This window comes from Microcebus murinus, chromosome 6, assembly GCF_040939455.1.
Source record: "Microcebus murinus isolate Inina chromosome 6, M.murinus_Inina_mat1.0, whole genome shotgun sequence".
NCBI lineage: Eukaryota > Metazoa > Chordata > Mammalia > Primates > Cheirogaleidae > Microcebus > Microcebus murinus.
In genome coordinates, this window is record NC_134109.1 from 921819 (window position 1) to 944561 (window position 22743).

At 42.6% G+C, this 22743-nt stretch overlaps 2 gene segments (V, D, J or C); both read left to right on the top strand.

Annotated features, from left to right (window-relative positions):
* The window catches only part of LOC105861104 (immunoglobulin heavy constant mu-like), a 701862-nt gene that overhangs the window by 159702 nt on the left and 519417 nt on the right, over positions 1 to 22743 (top strand).
* LOC105860807 (immunoglobulin heavy variable 3-11-like) lies at positions 168 to 1723 on the top strand. The segment is given in 3 exon segments: positions 168 to 288; positions 382 to 830; positions 1628 to 1723. Coding segments are annotated over 3 exon segments (591 nt in total).

Here is a 22743-nt window from a genome sequence, read left to right on the forward strand (position 1 = left end):
AGATAAACCAACACAAGTTAATATTAATCACAGTACTGTCACACAGTTTTTCTTTGGGCCCTGACCCCACTCAGCTGTCCCACCCAGAACTTGCTATATAGCAGGGGACATGCAAATAGGGCCCTCCCTCTGCTGATGAAAACCATCCCAGCCCTCACCCTGCAGCTCTGGGAGAGGAGCCCCAGCCCTGGCATTCCCAGGTGTCCTCATTCTGTGATCAGGACTGAACACAGAGACTCACCATGGAGTCCGGGCTTTGCTGGGTTTTCCTTGTTGCCCTGTTAAAAGGTAATTCCTGGAGAACTAGAGATATTGGGTGTGAGTGAGAGAAACAGTGGGTGTGTGTGGCAGTTTCTGACCAGGATATGTCTGTGTTTGCAGGTGTCCAGTGTGAGGTGCAGCTGGTGGAGTCCGGGGGAGGCCTGGTCCAGCCTGGGGGGTCCCTGAGACTCTCCTGTGCAGCCTCTGGATTCAGCTTTGATGACTACCTCATGCACTGGATCCGCCAGGCTCCAGGGAAGGGGCTGGAGTGGATCTCATACATTTACAGTAGTAGCACAAGCTACGCAGACTCCGTGAAGGGCCGGTTCACCATCTCCTCAGACAATGGCAAGAACATGCTGTATCTGCAAATGAACAGTCTGCGAGCAGAGGACACGGCCATGTACTACTGTGCGAGAGACACAGCGAGGGAACATCAGTGTGAGCCTAAACACAAACCTCCCGCGGGGGTCTCGCACGGCCACCAGGGGGCAGGCAGGACACAAGAAGCAGACTCAGCCCAGGGCAAGTGCAGATGGAGGTTAATGTCAGATGCACAGGAGGCTAAGGTCAGCTTTCCACGAAAGCCTAGTCTCCGTCTGTATCTTACAGTTTCAGCTGGGAGCCTGTCTATATTTAAAATTCCTTGCCTACCAATGATGTCCATAAACTTGAAAAGTTTCTTATATGAGGAGAAACTATTCTCACATGCCACCAAAATATTTACTATTCATGGAAGAAGAAAAATGCACAGGAGTCGGGTGAGGCTGTGGAAACTGTCTGCCCAGGCTGCAGGTGTGACAGCCAGTGATGGAGAGAAGGGGGAGGTTACTGGAACTTCCTGACTACACTGCAGTCCAAGCAAAGTGCAACAGAAACATCCGTGCCTGTGTGAGACTAGGTTGCCCTTATTAGGACCACCGTGCCTCCCAACCATGACTGTTACTTAGGGCCCTGCCAGGTGTGTCATCACCTGGAGGTGGCCCCCTCAGGACATGGGTCTTTAGCACACACCAGGGGGTGGATGGTGGAGAGTGACAACCGGGTCCCTGGTCCTGGACCACCTGTAAGTGTAGGCAGAGAGGCAAATCCTCAGGGCGCACACACTGCTCTTAGATTTTATAAAAGATAATACTGTTTTACATGAGCTTCTCAGATAGTATATAAAAGCTAGCATTTAGTCTGCAAACAATTATAATTTACATATTTGCCACATTTTCCCTTAAATTTCTCAGTGTTTCCATTCACACAAGGAATTCTTGTCTGTAGCATGACCAACTGTTTCCCACACCCACTGGTTTCTGTCCATGTGCAGAGATCTTGAGTGATTTGGTCATTTCCAGACACAAGCCTTCCCCTGACCCAGAGAGAGAGCAGAGATCCGACTGCTGAGTCTGAGGAGGAGCTGGCCATGCAGGCCACAGAGTCTGCGGAGACCCCCGAACAGCTTTGTGTGGTCTGACCCTTCCCTAGTGGAGGGAGCTCAGCAGCCCCACTCCAGCGGAAGTGGCTCAGGTCTAATTGTGGGGCTCAGAATTAGGATAATTGGGTTTTATTTTGAATATTTCCCTCATACATGATAGGGTGATGATTCAGTCCTTCTTCCCCTGACATCTCTTTTTCTTTCTTATATGGTCACATGTTTGGGGAGCATAAATTGTTGCCTGAATCTAGCCTCAGAATCTACTGAATTATTCTAGGAAACTCAGAGATTGAACAAAAGTGGATTTTTCATATTCATACAAATATTAGTGTTTGTAAATTTCACTGCATTGCCCAGAATCCTGTGGACACCAACAACTTCACTTCTCAGTGCACATACTTGGTGCTGAGATGACAACCTACCTGTGCCCTGGGAAGACTGAGGCAACCTTGACCAATGTCAGAGCCTTCATCTGTCATTTCTTTTGTATTTTGGTGGTATCAGTCATAATGTTTTCCCTTTACCTTCTGATGCTATTTATTTGACTAATTTTTCCTTTGGTGTGAGGTGACGGGGGCTGCTGTGAGGTCCAGGGTTTCCTCTCTCAGGAACACCCCTTTCTGCTTCCTCACGCTCATACTCAGTTGTATCCACCAGGCTAGGGAATCACTTAATCTCTCTTTGATGTAGGGATGGAGGTCCAGGAAGGAGACTTGTTGAACCTTCATTCTGCAGGTGCTCTCTTGGAAAATGTGCTTGTTTCTTCCCCTCTGTCCTCAGCCTGCAACCTGATAAATCCCCTATTCCACTGCACCCCTCATGGACTCTTCATGGCCACTGCCCCACACCCTGCAATGTGGCACCTGCTGCTTTGGCTTCTGGAGAACTCCTCTGCCATGGTTGACCTCATGCCCCTGGTCTGCCCTCTAGTCCCTGCACAGGCTCAAAGCATCACTTCCCATCCATGTTGCCCTCAAATAAGTACTGACCTTAAATATCTCTTCACTCTCTCTTTTATTCCAAGTCATGCGTTTCATTCTTGCAGCCCTCTGGCAACTTACCTAGACTCATACATAGGAAAGGGTTAACTCAGCAGGTCTGGGCTGTCTAAACCATGTGCATTCTTGAAAAAGTCCATTCTGGCAACTCACCCATGGCCACCTCTGGAGAGATAGGTTCTGACCCCTTGGCATATTGCTTCTGATAATAGCATTTTTAAACCAGCATTATTAAAGTGTACTTCATGTATAGAACTCTAGAATATTTAACTTCTAGAACAGATTGAGTTTGGGTGTATATATATACTTAACCAATATCAAGACATAAATATATCCATTGCCTCCCAATGTTCCCCCCTTACTGGCTGATATTATTATGTTATTGTTATCATCGTTTATCTTGTGTTTATAGTTGCTACGTTGGGGGTTAATAGACTGCAGTACTTGATCACATAGTGTTTATGGTGAATGCCAGTTCATGCCCCAGGGGCTGGTGTTAAGCAGTGGAGATCAGTTATGCAGGTGCTGTGACACCTGTGACTGACCCAGTGAGCAGCACAGGGCACCAAGGCTCAGGTGAGCTTCCCTGAGGACAATCCTGAACAGATGTCATCAGACATCACTGCTGGGAGAATTGAAGGTGCACAGGAGACTAAACTGGAAGAGCACACCTGGGCATTTGCACCTATTTTCACAGGAAGTTAAACTCTGCACCTTTGCTGATTTTAATTCATATCAGTTATTGTAATAAACTGACCAAGAGTATAATATCTTATTCTAAGACCTGTATTTATATTGGTCATAGAGGATGAGCGGGTCTTGGAAGACTCAATATAATTACTCCAGAAGTGTATTTGCCAGAATGACCCTGCCTCGTTGACACACGGCTAAACATTGCTTAGCAAAGTAAAGGATGGCAAGCTGGGGGATTGAACCATTGATGCCTGCGTGCTCACAGAGTCACATGGTGTGAGGCAGCACGTGCTCTCCAATAAGATGTGGGAGGTAAAAGTTATCAGTGGGGGTATGAACGGTAGATCAACACTGTAGGAGTTCATTTCCTGAATACTAAGACAATGTAGAGATAATCAGAAATAAATATACAATCTGTATAGGTACTAATAATAACTGAAATGAACGCAATAAACTTGCTGTCGATCCTGGCCCTGTGCACACTGAGCTGTGGCTACAAAGCTCAGATCCACCATCAAGATGAACAATTGTCCTGCAGAAAACTACTGTGGCCCACAGTGTCGAAGAAGGTCTTCCATGTATATGGCAGGGGAGGGAAAACCATTAAAGTGCTTAATCCAGAGAGTAGCATGAAAGAGTTGCATCATTTTGTGATGTGATTCATGCCGTTAATAGACCTCATCGGATTCCTGAGCAATATTTACCAAGGGACTGTGGGACTGACAAGCTTGGCAGAATCTCCTTGGCTTTGTGCCCCACATGACTGAGGAGGCATTTGTGTGGACTTTGCACTGACATCTTACAATAGGGCCATCATGAGTGGGTGCAGTTTATCCCAACACATGACACATTGTTGGTGGTGGGATAACTAACCCGGTACAGGAGATAACAGTCTGGTGACCCTGTAAGGTAAGTTACTTCCTTTGAAGAGCAAAGTGGACTCTCCAGATGAACTGATTCTATGTACCCAAGTCCTGCTGATGTGGCTTTATGGAGTTGGGGTTTGCATCACATGCTATGCACCCTGCCCAGGCCATAGGAGAAAGCTGGGACACAGGGAGGCCCTTTTGGTTCTTCACTCCAGTTGCCCCTACTGTGCAAGATCCGAGAAATACTTTAGCAGCAGTGTAGGATTTTCTTCCCCCTCAGAGATGCCTTTGGACCTCAAAGATAATAAGGAAGGGGATGGATACAAAAGAGATGGAACAGACACAGGGGAGAGGGAAATGACTCATCCCAGCAAAGTCAGCCTCTTTACATGGTCACTAGAGAAAGAGGCCGCTGAAGAGGACAGTGACAGGTCGACACAAATTTATAAAGCAGCACTAAGAGATGTTGGGTCGAGCAATGGTGGTCCCTTCCAGTCTGCCGACATTCAGAAACCTAGGCACATGTTCCCTGTTCATGCTTGTTTGCAGGAATGTGGAAATGCAGGAGACAAGATGACTTCAGCAACTTGCCCTGAATGCCATGGGTGTCCGTCTGGCAAATCAGCAAGGTGAGGATGGTTAGAGGGCTGGAAGAACTGTCCTCACCCCCAGATGGGTGCCCAGGCCCCTATCAGGCTCATGTGCAAAATGGCAGTTGGTGAAGAAGAGTGACAGTTCTTGTTATGTGGCATTTATGCACGAAATCCTCACTTCACAGTCTCTCCAGGCTGCATTCTGTAGGTTGTTTTCTTTTCCCCCATATGTGATTCTATTTAGATTCTGACAGCCTCCTTCACAAAGTTCAGAGAAGGGTCAGTGAGATGGAGCCCCAATCAGAGTCTTGCAGCACATGGACCACAGTGTTTTCGGAGGTTGGGGGGATTATTGGGACCTTTTTCTGCCTCTCCCAGGAAGTTCAGTTCAGCCCCCTGCTGCCCTAGTGGTGCTTAGCTGTGCACCCTGGGGAGTCTTCCATGTAGGGCAGGGCAGGTCAAATGCAAACTCAAGTGGGGAACATCCTGGTTAAACCAACTGCACAGTGGGCCTCCCTCGGCACCCTGCTGGGGTCCTCAGGGCTGCCCTTTCTGTCCTCCAGGATGGGGTCTGCCACCATCCTTGCCCCCTCCTGACTGTACATGAAGGTCATTCCCAGCTCAGGGATTTGGTCCCAGAGGAAGTGGGCTTGCTGGAGCCCCAGATCTGAGTCCTGCATCTCCCATATGGTGTCTGCACCCAGGTGCAGCAGGTGCAGTCTGCATAGAGGTGAAAAGGCCTGGGGAGTCTCTAACAATCTCCTGCAGGGCATCTGGATACAGCCTTGTCAGCTGCCACATCTTCTGGCTGTGCCAGATGCCTGGGAAGGATCTCAAGTGGGTGGGGATGATCTGTCCCAGTGACTCAGATACCCACTGCAGCCCGTCCATGCAAAGTCACGTCACCATCTCCATGGAAAACTCCACTGGCACTGCCCAGCTATAATGGAGCAGCCTGAATGACTTGGATGTGCCCGTGCTCTGTTGTGTGAGACACAGTGAGGGGACATCGATGAAGCTCAGGGGCAAATCTCCCCACAGGGGTGCCAAGACCCACTGCACACAGTCATCCCGGGACAGGTGCTGGTGGAGGATAAGGTCTGGTTTGCTCTCGGGGTCATGGCTTCTTCTCCATACAATGATTTCTCTTGGGAACTTCTCTGAGTTCACGATTCTGGGCTTCCCTCTGCAGTCTCTGAGTTAGATATGTTTGTGGTAATGACAGAAAATATTCTCACCTGCTTTAAAGATAGAGAGTGGCTTCCAGTCACTTTCTCCTGTCCCAAAATGTACATTGATTATCAACACTCTGAAAATTGATACCAGATTTTCTCTTGGACAACACAATGCAGCACAGCACCCAGGAACCACCAAGCAGGACACGGGGCCCAGGGACATCGGGGCAGACGCCCACCCCCCAGCTGGAGTCCACAAAGGGGCTCATTTCCCAGCTCGGGAGCAGGTGTGGAGGGAAACTGAAGTTTCCTTTCAGAACCTGGTTTATACCTTCTCTGCCTGTCACTCTTCTTCCTCAGGAGTCCAAGATTTTTTCCTTGTAATGCCCTGGCTTCATTCATTTGTAATGGGACAACTTAGGACCTGAATTCAATTCAAAATTAGGCCTTATTTTTTTTCACTTTTCTGCTATCCATAAACTTTCAGTAAAATATGTGGAGTACGAAATCACCAACCCACCATCCACACCATATTACTATGATTGGCTTTCTGTTTCCTACCCTTGGTGGTCATTTGGGAGAAAACACTTCTGTGCAGACTCTGTATGTTCTGGGGGTTTGTATAGCCCCTGCCTTTTACCTGCCTTGTGTGGAGATGAACCATCATTTCAGTGTGTTCTCCCCTCCACCTGGTTACTGGTTGTCCACCCTGAGACAGTTCCTCCTCTTCACTGTTCTATCAAAGCTCCTGGTCTCCTGGATATCCACACAACAGGACAGCAGGTCCTTTTGTATCTCCTCATTCCTGGTGAATCAGCTCCTTCTCCTCATTCTCACTGAAGCCAGACAAGTTCCTGCAGCTAATCATGCTCCCCACAACACCCTGGTCTGGGTGGCAGCATCCCGCCTCTGGCTCTTGTCTCTTGAGTGGAAGACTAACACTACCCCATACACCTGCTTAACCTGGTGTGGCAGAGTGAGCACCATCTGCTCTCCCTGGGGGTGTGAGCTAGGGGCTTGTCAGGAGCTCATAGCAGTGCACCTGCACCCTGTGGATAGATTTGAGTGTATCCTGTCAGCCAGGTTCAGGGCTCCTGCCAAAGTGATAAGTTGGACCAAGGGCCCTGCCTCAGTGTCTCCTGCAGTCTGGGCTGTGAGATCTCTTGGTAAGCCCCAGTGCTTAGAAAGATTGTTATAGTCATGGTAAGTAAACCAATACAGAGCTTAGAACTCAATGACATCTTACTTTCCAATTCAATGTTTGCCACGGATGGAATTTTCATTTATATTTTAACAAAAAGATGTGTTTAAATGTATTTGTTTATTGGCGTTGGAATAGATGGACATACACATAGAAGAACAAGATTAGAATGACTATCTGGTGCTACAAATAGAACTAAATTTAATTCAGTTAATTAAAGTAATAACATAGAGGAAATGGGCGTCTCATGAGTGGACATAAGCATTAGTTTTTGCATATGCACAAGTATTTATCAGCAGCAGGGGTGTATGTTTGGTTTCTCCTGCTTGAAATTGCTCTTACGTTCCCAAGAATGTGATTTTACATCTGTTATTCAGTTTAGAACATTTGTGACCATTTTTCATCAATATATTTTTCCATATCTGGTCTTTTACTTCTACTTTGGGGATTCCAATCTCATTTATATGACAACGTTTGATACTGATGTTCTTTTGTCTTCATGATTCTATTCCTTTGCATTTTGCTGGTGTAGTTCCTTGCACCTATTTTCAGCTCCATGATTTCTTTTGAAAGATGAGACAATGTACCTGGTTTGGATGTCCAAGGACTATTTGTACTTAATTCTTCTTGTAGTATTCAATGTCTTTCCAATTCACTCTTCCTTACAATCTCCATTTTTCTACCTAAGTTAATTACCTTGTGTTCTAGTAAAATTATGTTCCCTTCAATATTTTAACACATTAATAATACATATGCCCTTTTTTTCCTAATTAAGACAGTTCTAATATACCTCATGTACAAACTTCATTGTCATAATTTCTCCATTATGAGTTTGGCTTTCGATTTGGGACACCCTATAATTTTTCCTAACTGCCAGACACGCTTGTTTTATGGTTGCCATTGACTTATTATTTCATTTCATGTACTTTTGTCCTGTATATATCCACACATTACACTTTCCAGGCCTGTACTGTGGAAGTTTCTTTGACTTTAGTCAGACTTGCATTTGGAATTTATTGTTGAAGTGGCTCCAAGTGTTGAAGGTTTTCTGTGCTATGACCACAAAAGAGTTTAGACACCTCCACTGATAGTATGTGCTTCCTGCCTGGCTTTCTGTTTACAGCCCATATTCTATCAGACAATCTATTTCTGCTTGCCTAGGTTAGTCTCGATTTTGCATTTACCTACCACTTGTAGATATGATGAATTAGGTTGACCTGAGGAGGCCTTCTCTGACGTCCTCCCTGAGCCGGTATCCTAGGCAAGCATCGTGTCACTTGCTCTGCACCATGCCAGTGTGCGTTGTCCTGTCCCTCCACAAGAGGTGATGATGCCCTCATACCCTTCTCAGTGGCTTTCTTTTCCTGGTTCTTGTCTCCCACAGCTCGGGCAGTTTTCCATTAGCCCCTTCAACCTCCAGATTTGCTGCCTGTCCTTGAAATCAACCCTTTGTTCCCATGATGGAGAGGAGTCGTGTTTCTGAGCATAACTTCAGTGGTGACATCTCCTCCAGTCCCATTTCCTGAAAGGATATGCAGTGGCCTAGGACACTAATTTCTGCCTCTTGTTCCCAGAATGGTAATTCTATAGATCTGTAGAAGACAGGAGAGGTTGGCCTGAAAGCATTTCAGAAACGTGTTCTCCCTCTCTCTCAGACAGAACCATCTGGGAGGGCACCATCTTATCATGTCTCCCCAGTCCTGGAGAAAATGACCTAAAGGAAATAGAACAGGAATTCCCCAAACATGTGACACATGGAAATTTAAACTGTAATCCCTTTACTAAATCCAGCTTCCATCAATCCAGTGCCTATGTCCAGTATAGCCTTGTCCTAGCCCACATGCCAACCTGTGGACTGTGCCTATAAGCTAATCCTCTGGTCCTGGTTCTCCCCTCAAGTACTGGGCTCTATGCAGATTTCAGGTTTGCTCTTTGACATATAACTTCAATTACCTGAAATATTAAATGAAATTTGCTCATCTACAGCTTCTGCAGTCATGTTTTACAGATGGCAATGATGTTGCTATTGTTTTGGGTGACATAAGAAGAGATTTTTCTAAGCTCCCTCCTACTCTCAGGTGAAGAGAAGCTTTATTTATAATAGCAAGGACTTGAAAACAATCACAACATTAACTAGCAGCTTCATAAACAAGTATTTTTTTGTAAATGATCCATTAGAACACTACCTATCATTAACAACAATGACAGTTTCATGCACACTGCAGCGTGGCTGCATCCGCAGTATGTACCATGAGTAAAATAAGCAAAAAATCACCTGCTACATGATTCCACTATTATAAATTCTAGAAAGTGCAAACTGAAGTAACAAGCTATATTGGCAGTTATCTCAGTAAATGGAGGGAGAGTGAAGTGCAAAGAAGGAGGAATTTTAGAAGGACCAGTGTAAACATTGAGCGAACTCAATATCCACAATATTGCAGACAAGGCAACTGTGCTGTCAGCATCTTTCACTTGTACAATTTAACTATGTTAAGGCCACTGTAAATCAACCATGCCACATTAAAGTTTATATGAACAGTTAGTAGATGATTTGTTGGGGAAGGAGTGCTGAACAAATAGATAATAAGTCAAAAATTACGTACACCTGCATTCAGCCTGTCTGTTCAAGGATTTTATATATTTTTAAGAAAAAAAATTGAGACAAGAAGTTTGATTTACACTCTTTTACAGAATCAGGGTTCTAGAAACCACTTTGGGAATGTGCAACTCTGCTGTGGGTTCCAAGGATGGCATCATAGGCTACACATTGAGAAGAATTCTTCCCAGGTATGTGTTCCTGGACATAGCTCGCAACTTCTATTTGTGCCTAGGGTTACTTTTACATCTGTAAAATACGTTGAAAATTCACACCTAGAGAACATGGTTTGTATGTGTTTGTAAATTACATAAATGAACAGCAGTTAATTATTTATCACAGTAAAGTCACAGAGTTTTTCTCTGAGCTCTTCCATCCTTCAGGCTTCCCGACCCAGAGCTTGCTATATAGCAGTGGACATGCAAATAGGGCCCTCCCTCTGCTGATGAAAACCAGCCCAGCCCTCACCCTGCAGCTCTGGGAGAGGAGCCCCAGCAATCCCAGGTGTCCCCATTCTGTGATCAGGACTGAACACACAGACTCACCATGGAGTCTCAGCTGAGCTGGGTTTTCCTTGTTGCTCTGTTACAAGGTAATTCATGGAGAACTAGATACAATGAGTGTGTGAGTGGATGTGAGTGAGAGAAACAGCGAGTGTTTGTGGCCGTTTCTTACCAGGATATGTCTTGTGTTTGCAGGTGTCCAGTGTGAGGTGCAGCTGGTGGAGTCTGGAGGAGGCTTGGTCCCACCTGGGGGGTCCCTGAGACTCTCCTGTGCAGCCTCTGGATTCACCTTCAGTGACTACTGGATGAGCTGGATCCGGCAGGCTCCAGGGAAGGGGCTGGAGTGGGTCGGAGAAATTAATGGTGATGGTGGTAACACAAACTACGCAGACGCCATGAAGGGCCGGTTCACCATCTCCAGAGACAACAGCAAGAACACGCTGTATCTGCAAATGAACAGTCTGAGAGCCGAGGACACGGCTGTGTACTACTGTGGGAGAGACACAGTGAAGGGACATCAGTGTGATCCCAAACACAAACCTCCTGTGTGGATGCACAGTGCCACCAGGGGGGAGTGTGGGACCCTGGAAGCCTAAGAAAGAGCTGAGGAGCAGCTGCAGGTGGCCAATAATGGTTGGTTTCCTGTCAGAGTCTGGGCCTTCCTCTCTAGAAATTTCATCCTGGGACCTATCTTTCATGGCTGTGTGCTTGTCACTGTAGTGTCTGAATTAGAAATGTCTTGTTGTACTAAATGAACACATTCTCACCTGGACATTAGGCAGAACATCAGTCACATGGGCAGAAATGACCATGCCATGTTCATGTGGATCAGAGTCCTGAGGAAGCCCAGGGGAATCTGCTGAGCATTTTCCAACCAGACTCAGCGCACAGACCTCAGCGGGACTCCCTGAGTGGGACAGTCTCTGGGATTCAGATTAGGACATGTAGGGACCTCAGCCAAGCTCAGTGTCTCATAAAACCTAACGTTTCAAGTTGTTCTCTCCTCATTTAAAACTGTACATTCCTGTTGCAGAACTGACTCAGTTGTATCTGTTTCTGCAAGTCCATTTTCTTTCTTCTTTGGTTCTATTTTCACATGTTCCACTTCTCCTTCTTCCACCAGAAAATGGAGGATGAAGTATCTGTGTCTAAATCCCACAGCTAAGGCCCTTTACCTGGAGCTAAGGTGTGGCCAGGCTCTGCCTCCTGTGGGACCTGGGAAAGACTGATGGGACCATCCTACCCACCATTACTGGGTCGCCCCTGCTGTTACCTGCTCATGGACTCACTTTACAAATGCAAGTGGCCATTAGTAGCTGAGAGAATAGGATTGATTGATCAAAGTGGGATGTGTCCACTGAGACTCTCACAGAGTCACCTTCAACACCTGTGGCATCAGGAAGACCTGTAGATGGAAACCTCAGTGTGCTGAGTGCTCTGTGGTGGTATCCAGGTCTTTGTGAGTTTTGTCTCTGTGGTCCCAGCATGTATGACCCAGCACTCTGCTGTTGAGTTCCTCCTGTGTGAAGTGCCTTCCCCAGATGGTCCTTTGTCCAAGATCTTCCTCGTCCTCCCCTCTCTGCTCCTCCTGACTGACCTCTTCTGTGTTGTCCTTCTTTCTATGCAGAGCAAAATTATTCTTGGTTTTACTCTCATACCTGTCATTATCAAGAAAGAACCAGGTTCAACTGTTTAACAATGATTTGTCTCTAAACCACATGGGATTCACAAAAGATTTCTTCCAAAATGTACTGTTTCATCATGGCAGATTCTCCTGAAAAATGAGGCACTACATCCTATGAAGGTATTTCCATTCTTGAGAAATTTTTATGTCTTCCTGGAGACACAGATGAGTCCTCATTGAAAGGAAGGAGGACATTAAATGCATGAGGGGCTTCGCAGTATTCTACAGGCCCTGCCTGTGTGATGGCTTTGGAGTAAGATGAAGAAGAGTGACAACATGACAGTGTGTATCATGGAGTGTGGAGGAAGGGACAGGGCCATCAGGGCAGAGGGGAGTGCTGTCCTTTGGAGTTTTTGTTTGTTTGTTTTTTATTTATTTACAATATTTTTCTCTTCAAATTTCCTAGGGAATGAAAACATACTTTATTTATGTGAAGTCCAGGAGAGCTTCCCGGCTCAGGTGCTGTTGAGTGTATGCCATGCTCCAGGAAGCCATGTGTGCCCTGGTCTTGGATAGGGGAATGTGTTTGCTCAGCATGTAGGTGAGGGACAGGGACAAAGGAACAAAGAAGGCAGGTGTCCTCCTAGGGAGACCAGAACTTCTGTTGGCTGAGTCTGCAAGGGCCAGGGCAGCTGCATCAGGGTTGGTCCCAGAAAAAGGGCATCTGATGAAAGGACCTGATGTTGAGGAATTCTGGAGCAGAGCGAGTAGTATGGAAACCCACATGGGGGGGGGGGTCTCCCATGAAGGTTTGAAAGGTACGAGAGACACAAAACATAGATATCATTCTCAAGAGAAGTAGCAAAACATTTTTCATCAGAATCACTGAATGTTAGAAGAGAAGATTATATAGTCAAAGTGATGAGGAAAATGATTAAAATCTGAAAACAAAGAATATTTTCCCAGATATTTTTTTTTCTTTCAAAAACAAGGAAGATATTTTTAAAAGTCTCAGACCAAAAAAAAGATAATGGAGTTCATTACCATTACGCCTGCCTTATAGTACCAAAAGGAGGGTTTTTAGCTGAAAAAGTCCACTAATTAATAATGTAAAACTTATGAAAGCACAAAACATAATGGTATAATTAACATAGAGACATATGAAGAGTACTCTATAATCATAATGTTGGTATGTGAAACAATTTTATTTCTCAAAAAGGGTTAAAATACAAAATATTAATAACAATTATCTTACAAAATTATGTGAATTCTGACATCAGAAACATGTAATGGCTGTGTGTAAAAGTGTAACATTTTTTATATGCAATGACAATTCACTTGTTATAAATTGAAAATTGACACTTTTAAGTGTAAGGTGTTTTATGTAAGCTTCATGGTAACAACAAATGTAAAATCTATACTAGACATGAAAGAAAAATAGAAAGTATTCAAAGCATACCACTACAAAAAAACCATTAAACCACAAAGAAGTTACCAAGAAAACTAGAAATCAATGGTACATATATAATATGACCAGCAAACAAAACATAGGAGTAGTCACTACATATTGAAATTACTAGGAATATAAATGGATTAAATTATCCAAAGAAAAGAAAGAGTGACTGAAAGGTTAAACAAATAAATGAATAAAAAGACCCAACTATTTCTCTGGTGCAGGAGACACACCTAACTTTTCAGAACACACATACACAGAAATTGAAGCTATAGAAAAAATAAATTTCATGAAAATGAAAACCAAAGTAGAGCAGGGATAGTTATACATACATGGAACATACTAGACTTCAACTCAAAAATGGTAATTAAAGAAAAAGAAGGACCTTTCATAATTATAAGTTGTAAATTCATATAAACGATATTACTTTTGTAAATAAATACCCCCTATCATCAGGGCACTGAAATATATAAAGCAATTATGTAAACATCTGTAGGGATGAAAAGACTGCAATACAATAAAGTAGGAGGCTTCATTGCCCCATTTGCAACAATGGGTAGATCATTGAAAGAGAAAATTAAAAAGAAAATATGAGACTTCTTGATTTCAAACCACCCTCCCAAACAAATACACGTGGGACACTCCAACCAACAGCAACGGCCTACACATCCTTCAGATATACATACATACTCCAGGAACAGTCATACAACAGGCCCTATGGAAAGTCTCAGCAGATTTAAGTCTGAAATAATATTAAGTATCTTTCCTGACCACGTTGTTATACACCTGGAAATCAATCACAAGAAAAATTTCAGAAAATTCAGAAATACATTGATATTAAATAACAACAATCTCTCCTTAACAACAAATGGGTCGAATAAGAACTTAAAAAGAAACTTAAGAAACAAAGTCTAGAGAGAAATTAAAATTAAAACACAACATAACAACTTTATAGGATGCTGCAAAAGTAATCCTAAAAATGGAGGTCATATCACTAAAGCCTTGCATAACAAAGAAGAAAGATATCAAACAACACAATATTATGCCTGCAGGAAACAGACAAGAAGAGATTAAATCCAAAGTTGGTGGAAGGAAAGTAACAATAAAAATCAGAGCAGACATAAATAAATTATAAGCTAATAAAAGAATGCAAACTCACAATACACAACCAAGAGTTGACTGTTTGAAAAAAAATTATAAATCTTTAGCTAGACTATCAAAGAAAAAAGAGAACACTCAAGTAAGATCGGAAATGAAAACAGAAATGTTTAATAGCACAGAAATATAAAGAATCATAATTGAGGAATATGAATAATTATACACCAATGAATTGGATAAACTGCAAGAAAGGGACAAAGATTAGAACCATGCAATGCACTTGGACTGATTCATGAAGACATAGAGAACCTGAACCCATCAATGAGTAAACAGATTAAATCATTAATTAAATTCTCACAACAAAAATTTATCCAGGATCTGAAAGATTCACTGTTGTTTACATTAGACATTTAATGAAGAAATAAAACAAATCATTCATGAACTCTTGCAAAAAGTGAAGATTGGGGAATACTTCCAAATTCTTTGTTTGGGACCTGATTTATCCTGGTAACAAAGCCAGTCAAGCACATCACAGGAAAATAAAATTGTACCTAAATATCCTTGATAAACATACATGAAAATATTCTCAATAAAATACAATCTGTATTCTATAACACATTAATAGTACAAGGCAACATGATAAAATGCAATTTATCCCTAGGATGCAATGATGATTCAACATGTGCAATTCAAAAAACGGGATACATTCCATTATCAGGATGTATGACAAAAACCACAACATCATGACATGAGATGCAGAAAAATAATGTAACAAAGTTTAACATACATTTTGATTTAAAAAAAAAAAACTATTCAAAACTAGATGAAGAAAGTGTGTAACAAAATCCAATACAGGCCATATATGATAAACCAACAGCTAACATTATAATCAATAGTATAATAACGAAAAGATCCATAAAAATTGAAAAGCTATCATCTAAAATTTGCAACAAGGTAAGAATGGCCACTGTTGCCACTTCTTTTCATCATAGTGGTGGAAGTACTTATTACAGTAATTAGGCAAGAGAAATAAATAAAAGACATACAACTAGGAAAAAAAGAAGTAAACTTGTCATTGTTTGCTGTCCACATGATTTTACACAGAGAGAACCCTAAAGACGCCACAGACACAAAAAATTGGATCCAATATATGAAAGCAATAAATTTTCAGGTACAAAATAAACACAAAAATTGGTAGCATTGTATACATTCTCAGTGAACTTTCCAAAAAACGAAAAGAATAATCCCATTTATAATAGGTAAAAAATATAAAATAATTAGGAATAAATTTAACCAAGGAGATGAAAGATCTGCACAAGGAATACAACAAAAATTTCATGAAAGCAAATAAGGAAAACACGAATGCATGGAAAGACACATATGTTCATAGATTGAAGGAATGAATATTTTTATAATGTTCATACTGTAAAATATTCAATGAAATTATTTCCAATATTTCTATGTAATTTTACATATCAATAAAATAACACACAATCCTAACAACAACTTAGCAGTTAAGGAAACCATGAACTAAAAGGACCAAATGAGATACATCACACTACCTGATTTCAAACTATATCACAAAGTGATGTACATAAAACAGCATGGTACTGGCATAAAAATACATAAATCAACCAAAAGAACAGAATAAAAAGCCCAGAAATCAACCTAGAATCAACCATCAATTGATTTTCAACAGTACTGCCAAGAATACACAAAGGTGAAGAAAGGCTTGTTCAGAAATTGCATTGGGATTATTGAATATCCACATATGGAAGAATTAAAATGAGCCCTTACATCACACAATATACAAGAATCCACTCCAAATGGATTGAAGGTGAGCACATAACCTGAAATGGTAAAGCTCCTTGAAGAAAATGCAGGTGGAAACTGCACACCATTCATCTGAGTCATACATTTCTAGATTTTACTCGCAAATGCAAAAAGGCAAAACAAAATCATCAAATGGGATAGAACTCAAACTGGAAACCATCTGCATAAGAAAGGAAACAATTAACATAGTGAAGAAAACCTACATTTTTGAAGAAAATATTTGCAAGCCATATATCTGATAAGAGGTTAATATTCAGTATACATAAAGATATTTTTGAAAACTGTCCAAAAAATAATCAATGAAAACATGAGAAAGAGATCTGAGTAGGAATTTCCCAAAAGAAGAATTATAAATGACCAACAGATATGTGAAGAAAATGTTCAATATCACTGTCTATTAGGGAAATGAAATTAAACCTCAATAACATATCACCTCACTCATATTATTAATAGAAGGGTTATTATCAAATAGATGAAATGTAACACTTGCTGGCTGGCTTGTGAAGAAAACAGGACTCATGCACTGTTTGTGGAAATGTAAGTTAGTACAGCCAATAGAGAACATGGTATGGAGGTCCCTTAAAAAACTAAAAGCAGACTTCTCTGATAAAGGTCTAATAATAAGAATCTATCTAGAACTTTAAAGAATAAACAAGAAAAAAATCAAACAATCCCATCAAGAAATGGGCAATGGAAATGAACAGAAATTTCTCCAAAGAAGACAGAATAATGGCCTGCAAACATATAAAAAAATGCTCAACATCTCTAATCATCAGGGAAATGCAAATCAAAACCACAATGAGATACCACCTAACACCAAAGAGAATGGCTTCTATCAAGAAATCCCAAAATAACAAGTGCTGGCAAGGATGTGGAGAGACAGGAACACTCCTACACTGCTGGTGGGACTGCAAATTAGTGCAACCTCTGTGGAAAAGAATTTGGAAATATCTCAAACGGCTAGATATAGAAATACCATTGGACCCAGCAATAGCATTGTTGGGCATCTACCCAAAAGAGCATAAGACATTCTACTATAAAGGCATCTGCACCCGAACGTTTATGGCAGCACAATTCACTATTGCAAGATCATGGAAACAGCCCAAGTAAGTGTCCGTCAATTCACGAGTGGATAACTAAAATTTGGTATATGCTCACAATGGAATACTACTCAATTCTAAGCAATGACAGTGAGCTAGCACCGTTTATGCTATCCTGGATTAAGCTTAAGCCCGTTATCCAAAGTGAGGTGACACAAGATCAAGAAAACAGGCTCTGGGGGCGGAGCAAGATGGCGGACGAATAACACCGCCAGACAGAGGGTCTCTGCAGAAAAGACCGATTCTAGCAGAAACTAGAGAAAAGAAGAAAGAAGACGAGCATACAGCGGACAAGGGCCGGAAGGAGGGGTACCTGAGACCCCGGGAGACTCCACGGGAGGAGGCTGCGGAGGAGAACTGGAGGCTGAGACCACCGGAGCAGCCCGGAGACCAGCGGCAAGGGTAGGTGGATTTGCTATTTCCCCTCCCCTGCATTCGGGACTGCTGGTGGGCTCCCCAGCGGGTGGAGAGACCTGCGGACATCAGCCCAGAGACTGCCGCCGCCTGCCAACGGTGAGCCTGTAACAGACGTGGCACCAGGTTCCCAACTTCCTCCGGGCACCTCCGTGTGCACGGAGAGCCGCGCGGCAGGCGCCATATTGCCTCCTCCTCCTCTCCGCCGACCCTACCTGCGGCTGCCCAGAGAGACAATATAGCCACCAGCCGGAGGCACCTCCAGGGAACGGGACCTTCCCGTTTGGGACCCCGCCCGCCCTCCCAGGTGCTGCTGGCACCTTGTTCCCAGGAAAACGGTGCCGACTCAGAGGCTGAGAGACATAGACCCAGCTTGGGCTCCCTGTGGGTGAATTAGGACCGGAAACCCTCTCCCTGGTGGGAATACAGTTTGAACTCTGGGACCCAGAGGTCGGACCTGCAGACCAGATCCCCTGCACCGAGGGCTAGCATTGCCCGGGGCACAGAAGGATTATACGTGAACAGCCTACTGAGGTCTGTGTGCCTCCAGGGGCGGATCGGGCGGAACGTCCCAGGAGGAGGCCGTGCGCCCAACCCAGGTGGCGTTCCTGTGCAGGGAACCTCCCCGCCGGGATCACAGTCCTGGGAGGCCTGGTGGCTTGTGGTCTGGCCTGCTGGCAGAGGCTCAGGAGTAGCTGCGGAGTTGGGGAGGGTGGAAAGAAGCGAGGCCTGCTGCAGACTGTGGGTCTCAGACAGCCCCACCCCCACACCCAGACTTTCTGGCTGAGCGGGACCATTCCAGCCCCGCCCTGACAGCAGAGAACAGAACTTTGACCCCTGCTAACGGCCTGAGGGCAGGCTTACCCAACCCAGCTCCGCCCAGAACGAGAGCTGATAACAGGACTCAAAATCAACACCATAGCCTGTTCCTCCAAGCAAACGCCACCTACTGACAGGGACAGCATCTTGCACAGCCTTTCCACGGCACCCACTGACTCAATATACAGGGAGTGGTCCAATTTCACCCACAGGCACCACCTAACGCCTCAGAAACTAAACAAGGTGTGTGAATACCCAAACAATAACCTAAGGAAAGAAACAACAACTGATCGACATGGGAAGAAATCAGCGAAAGAACTCAGGAAATATGAAGAACCAAACGGAAAACACACCCCCAAGGAGGAGCACCAGCCCCCTACAAACGGACACCGACCAAAATCAGGCAACCAATATGACAGAAAAGGAATTTCGTATGTGGATCATAAGAACACTCACCCAGCTGCAACAACAACTCAATAACCAACACCAAGAAAACACAAAAAACCTCCAAGAAATGGAACAAAGGTTCAACAAAGAGATTGACACAGTGAAGAAAACTTTAACCGAAGTCCTGGAGATGAAGAATCAACTCAGAGAACTACAAAATACTGTGGAAAGTCTCAAGAACAGGGTGGATCAAGCAGAAGAAAGAATCTCAGAGCTTGAAGATAACACCTTCCAATTAAATAAATCAGTCACAGAAATACAGCAGAGAAACAAGAGAAAAGATCAAAGTCTACAAGAGCTGTGGGATTATGTGAAAAAACCTAACGTGAGGGTCATAGGTTTAGCCGAAGGGGAGGAAGACAGCACTCAAGGGCTGGACAAGCTTTTTGAAGATATAATAGAGGAAAATTTCCCAGGTCTTGCTCAAAATCTCGATATACAAGTTCAAGAAGCCCAGAGGACCCCTGGGAGATTCAATGCAAACAGGAAGACGTCACGTCATGCAGTCATCAGACTGACCAAAGTATCAACTAAAGAGGCCCTTCTAAGAGCTGTAAGACAAAAGAAGCAAGTGACATACAAGGGAAAGCCAATTCGAATAACATCAGACTTCTCTAATGAGACTTTACAAGCAAGGAGAGACTGGGGCCCCATTCTCACTCTTTTGAAACAAAACAATGCCCAGCCTAGAATATTATTCCCTGCAAAACTAAGCTTCATATATGAAGGAGAAATAAAAACATTCGCAGACAAGCAAAGGCTCAGAGAATTCACCAAGACAAGACCAGCCCTACAAGAAGTACTTAAAACAGCGTTATGCACGGAACATCATAATAATAATCCACGGATATAAAAACAACCAAAACCCAAAGATATTAAAGGCCAGATATTACAATGGCTCAAGACACAAATCATAGCAACAACATCCAACCCAACAGAATGATCAGTAATCTACCTTACCTATCAGTTCTCTCAATAAATGTGAATGGCTTAAACTCTCCACTCAAGAGACATAGGCTGGCTGAATGGATAAGAAAATACAGGCCAAGTATATGCAGTCTTCAGGAAACACATTTAACCTGCAAGGATGCACATAGACTAAAAATAAAAGGGTGGAGATCAATATTCCAAGCAAACAGAAGCCAAAAGAAGGCTGGTGTGGCAGTTCTAATTTCAGACGATTTAGTTTTTAAACCAACAAAAGTAGTAAAAGACAAAGAGGGTCATTATATAATGGTGAAGGGCACAGTCCAACAAGAAGAGATAACAATTTTAAATATATATGCACCCAACTTAGGTGCACCCAGATTCATAAAGCAAACCTTACTGGAGCTAAGCAAATGGATTAATAGCAACTCCATAATCGCCGGGGATTTCAACACCCCACTGACGGCACGAGACAGATCCTCCAAACAGAAAATTAATAAAGAAATAATGGACTTAAACAAAACTCTAGAACAATTGGGTCTGACAGACATCTACAGAACATTCTACCCAAAATCCACTGAATATACGTTCTTCTCATCAGCTCACGGGACATTCTCTAAGATTGACCATATCCTAGGACACAAAGAAAATCTCAAGAAATTTAAAAAAATAGAAATCATACCATGTACCTTCTCAGATCACAGTGGAATAAAACTAGAAATCAACCCTAACAGAAACTCACATTTCTACACAAAAACGTGGAAATTAAACAACCTCCTACTAAATGATTACTTCGTAAATGAAGAAATCAAGACGGAAATAAAAAACTTCTATGAAGAAAACGACAATGGAGAGACAAGTTATCAACTCCTCTGGGACACAGCTAAAGCAGTTCTGAGAGGAAAGTTTATCTCCATAAATGCCTATAACCAAAAGGCAAGAAGATCACAAATAGACAATCTAATGAAACGACTCAAAGAGCTGGAAAAAGAAGAACAGACCAACCCCAAACCCAGCAGAAGAAGTGAAATCAACAAGATCAAATCAGAACTAAACGAAATTGAAAACAGGAAAGCTATTCAGGAGATTAATAAAACAAAAAGTTGGTTCTTTGAAAAAATAAACAAGATTGACACGCCGTTGGCTAAGCTAACGAAAAGCAGAAAAGAGAAATCTCTAATAAGCTCCATCAGGAATAAAAAAGGAGATATCACAACTGATCCCAAAGAGATACAAGATACAATTTATGAATACTACAAAAATCTTTATGCACACAAACTGGAAAATGTGGAGGAAATGGACAAATTTCTAGAAACACACAGCCTCCCTAGGCTCAACCAGGAAGAAATAGATTCCCTGAACAGACCAATCTCAACAGCTGAAATAGAAACAGCAATTAAAAATCTCCCTAAAAAGAAAAGTCCCGGTCCAGATGGCTTCACACCTGAATTTTACCATACTTACAAAGAAGAACTAGTACCTATCTTGCAGAAACTATTCCACAACATCGAGAAGAACGGAAACCTCCCCGACACCTTTTATGAAGCGAATATTACCCTGATACCAAAACCAGGAAAGGATGCAACAAAAAAAGAAAACTACAGACCAATATCCCTAATGAATATAGATGCAAAAATTTTCAACAAAATCTTAGCTAACCGAATACAGACACTTATCAAAAAAATAATCCACCACGACCAAGTGGGCTTCATCCCAGGGATGCAGGGATGGTTCAACATACGTAAATCTATAAATGCAATTCACCACATAAACAGAAGCAAAAACAAAGATCACATGATCCTTTCAATAGATGCAGAAAAAGCTTTTGACAAAATTCAACACCCTTTCATGATACGAACACTTAAGAAAATAGGCATAGAAGGGACATACCTAAAAATGATACAAGCCATATATGACAGACCCATAGCCAACATCATACTGAATGGGGAAAGATTGAAATCATTCCCACTTAGAACTGGAACCAGACAAGGCTGCCCACTATCTCCACTTCTGTTCAACATAGTGCTGGAAGTCTTGGCTACAGCAATCAGACAGGAAAATGGAATCAAAGGTATCCAAATAGGGGCAGAAGAGATCAAACTTTCACTGTTTGCTGATGATATGATATTGTATCTAGAAAACCCCAAGGATTCAACCAAGAAACTCCTGGAACTGATCAATGAATTTAGTAAAGTCTCAGGATACAAAATTAATACACAGAAATCAGAGGCATTCATATACGCCAACAACAATCTAATTGAGAACCAAATCAAAGACTCAATTCCCTTCACAATAGCAACAAAGAAATTAAAGTACCTAGGAATATATTTAACCAAAGAGGTAAAAGACCTCTACAGGGAGAACTATGAAACACTGAGGAAGGAAATAGCAGAGGATGTAAACAGATGGAAATCCATACCATGCTCGTGGATCGGCAGACTCAATATCATCAAAATGTCTATACTACCCAAACTGATCTACAGATTCAATGCAATACCTATTAAAATCCCATCAGCATTCTTCACAGATATAGAAAAAATAATTTTACGCTTCGTATGGAACCAAAGAAGACCCCGAATATCAAGAGCAATTCTAGGCAACAAAAACAAAATGGGAGGCATTAATATGCCAGATATCAAACTATACTACAAAGCTGTAGTAATTAAAACAATATGGTATTGGCACAAAAACAGAAATATTGACCAGTGGAACAGAT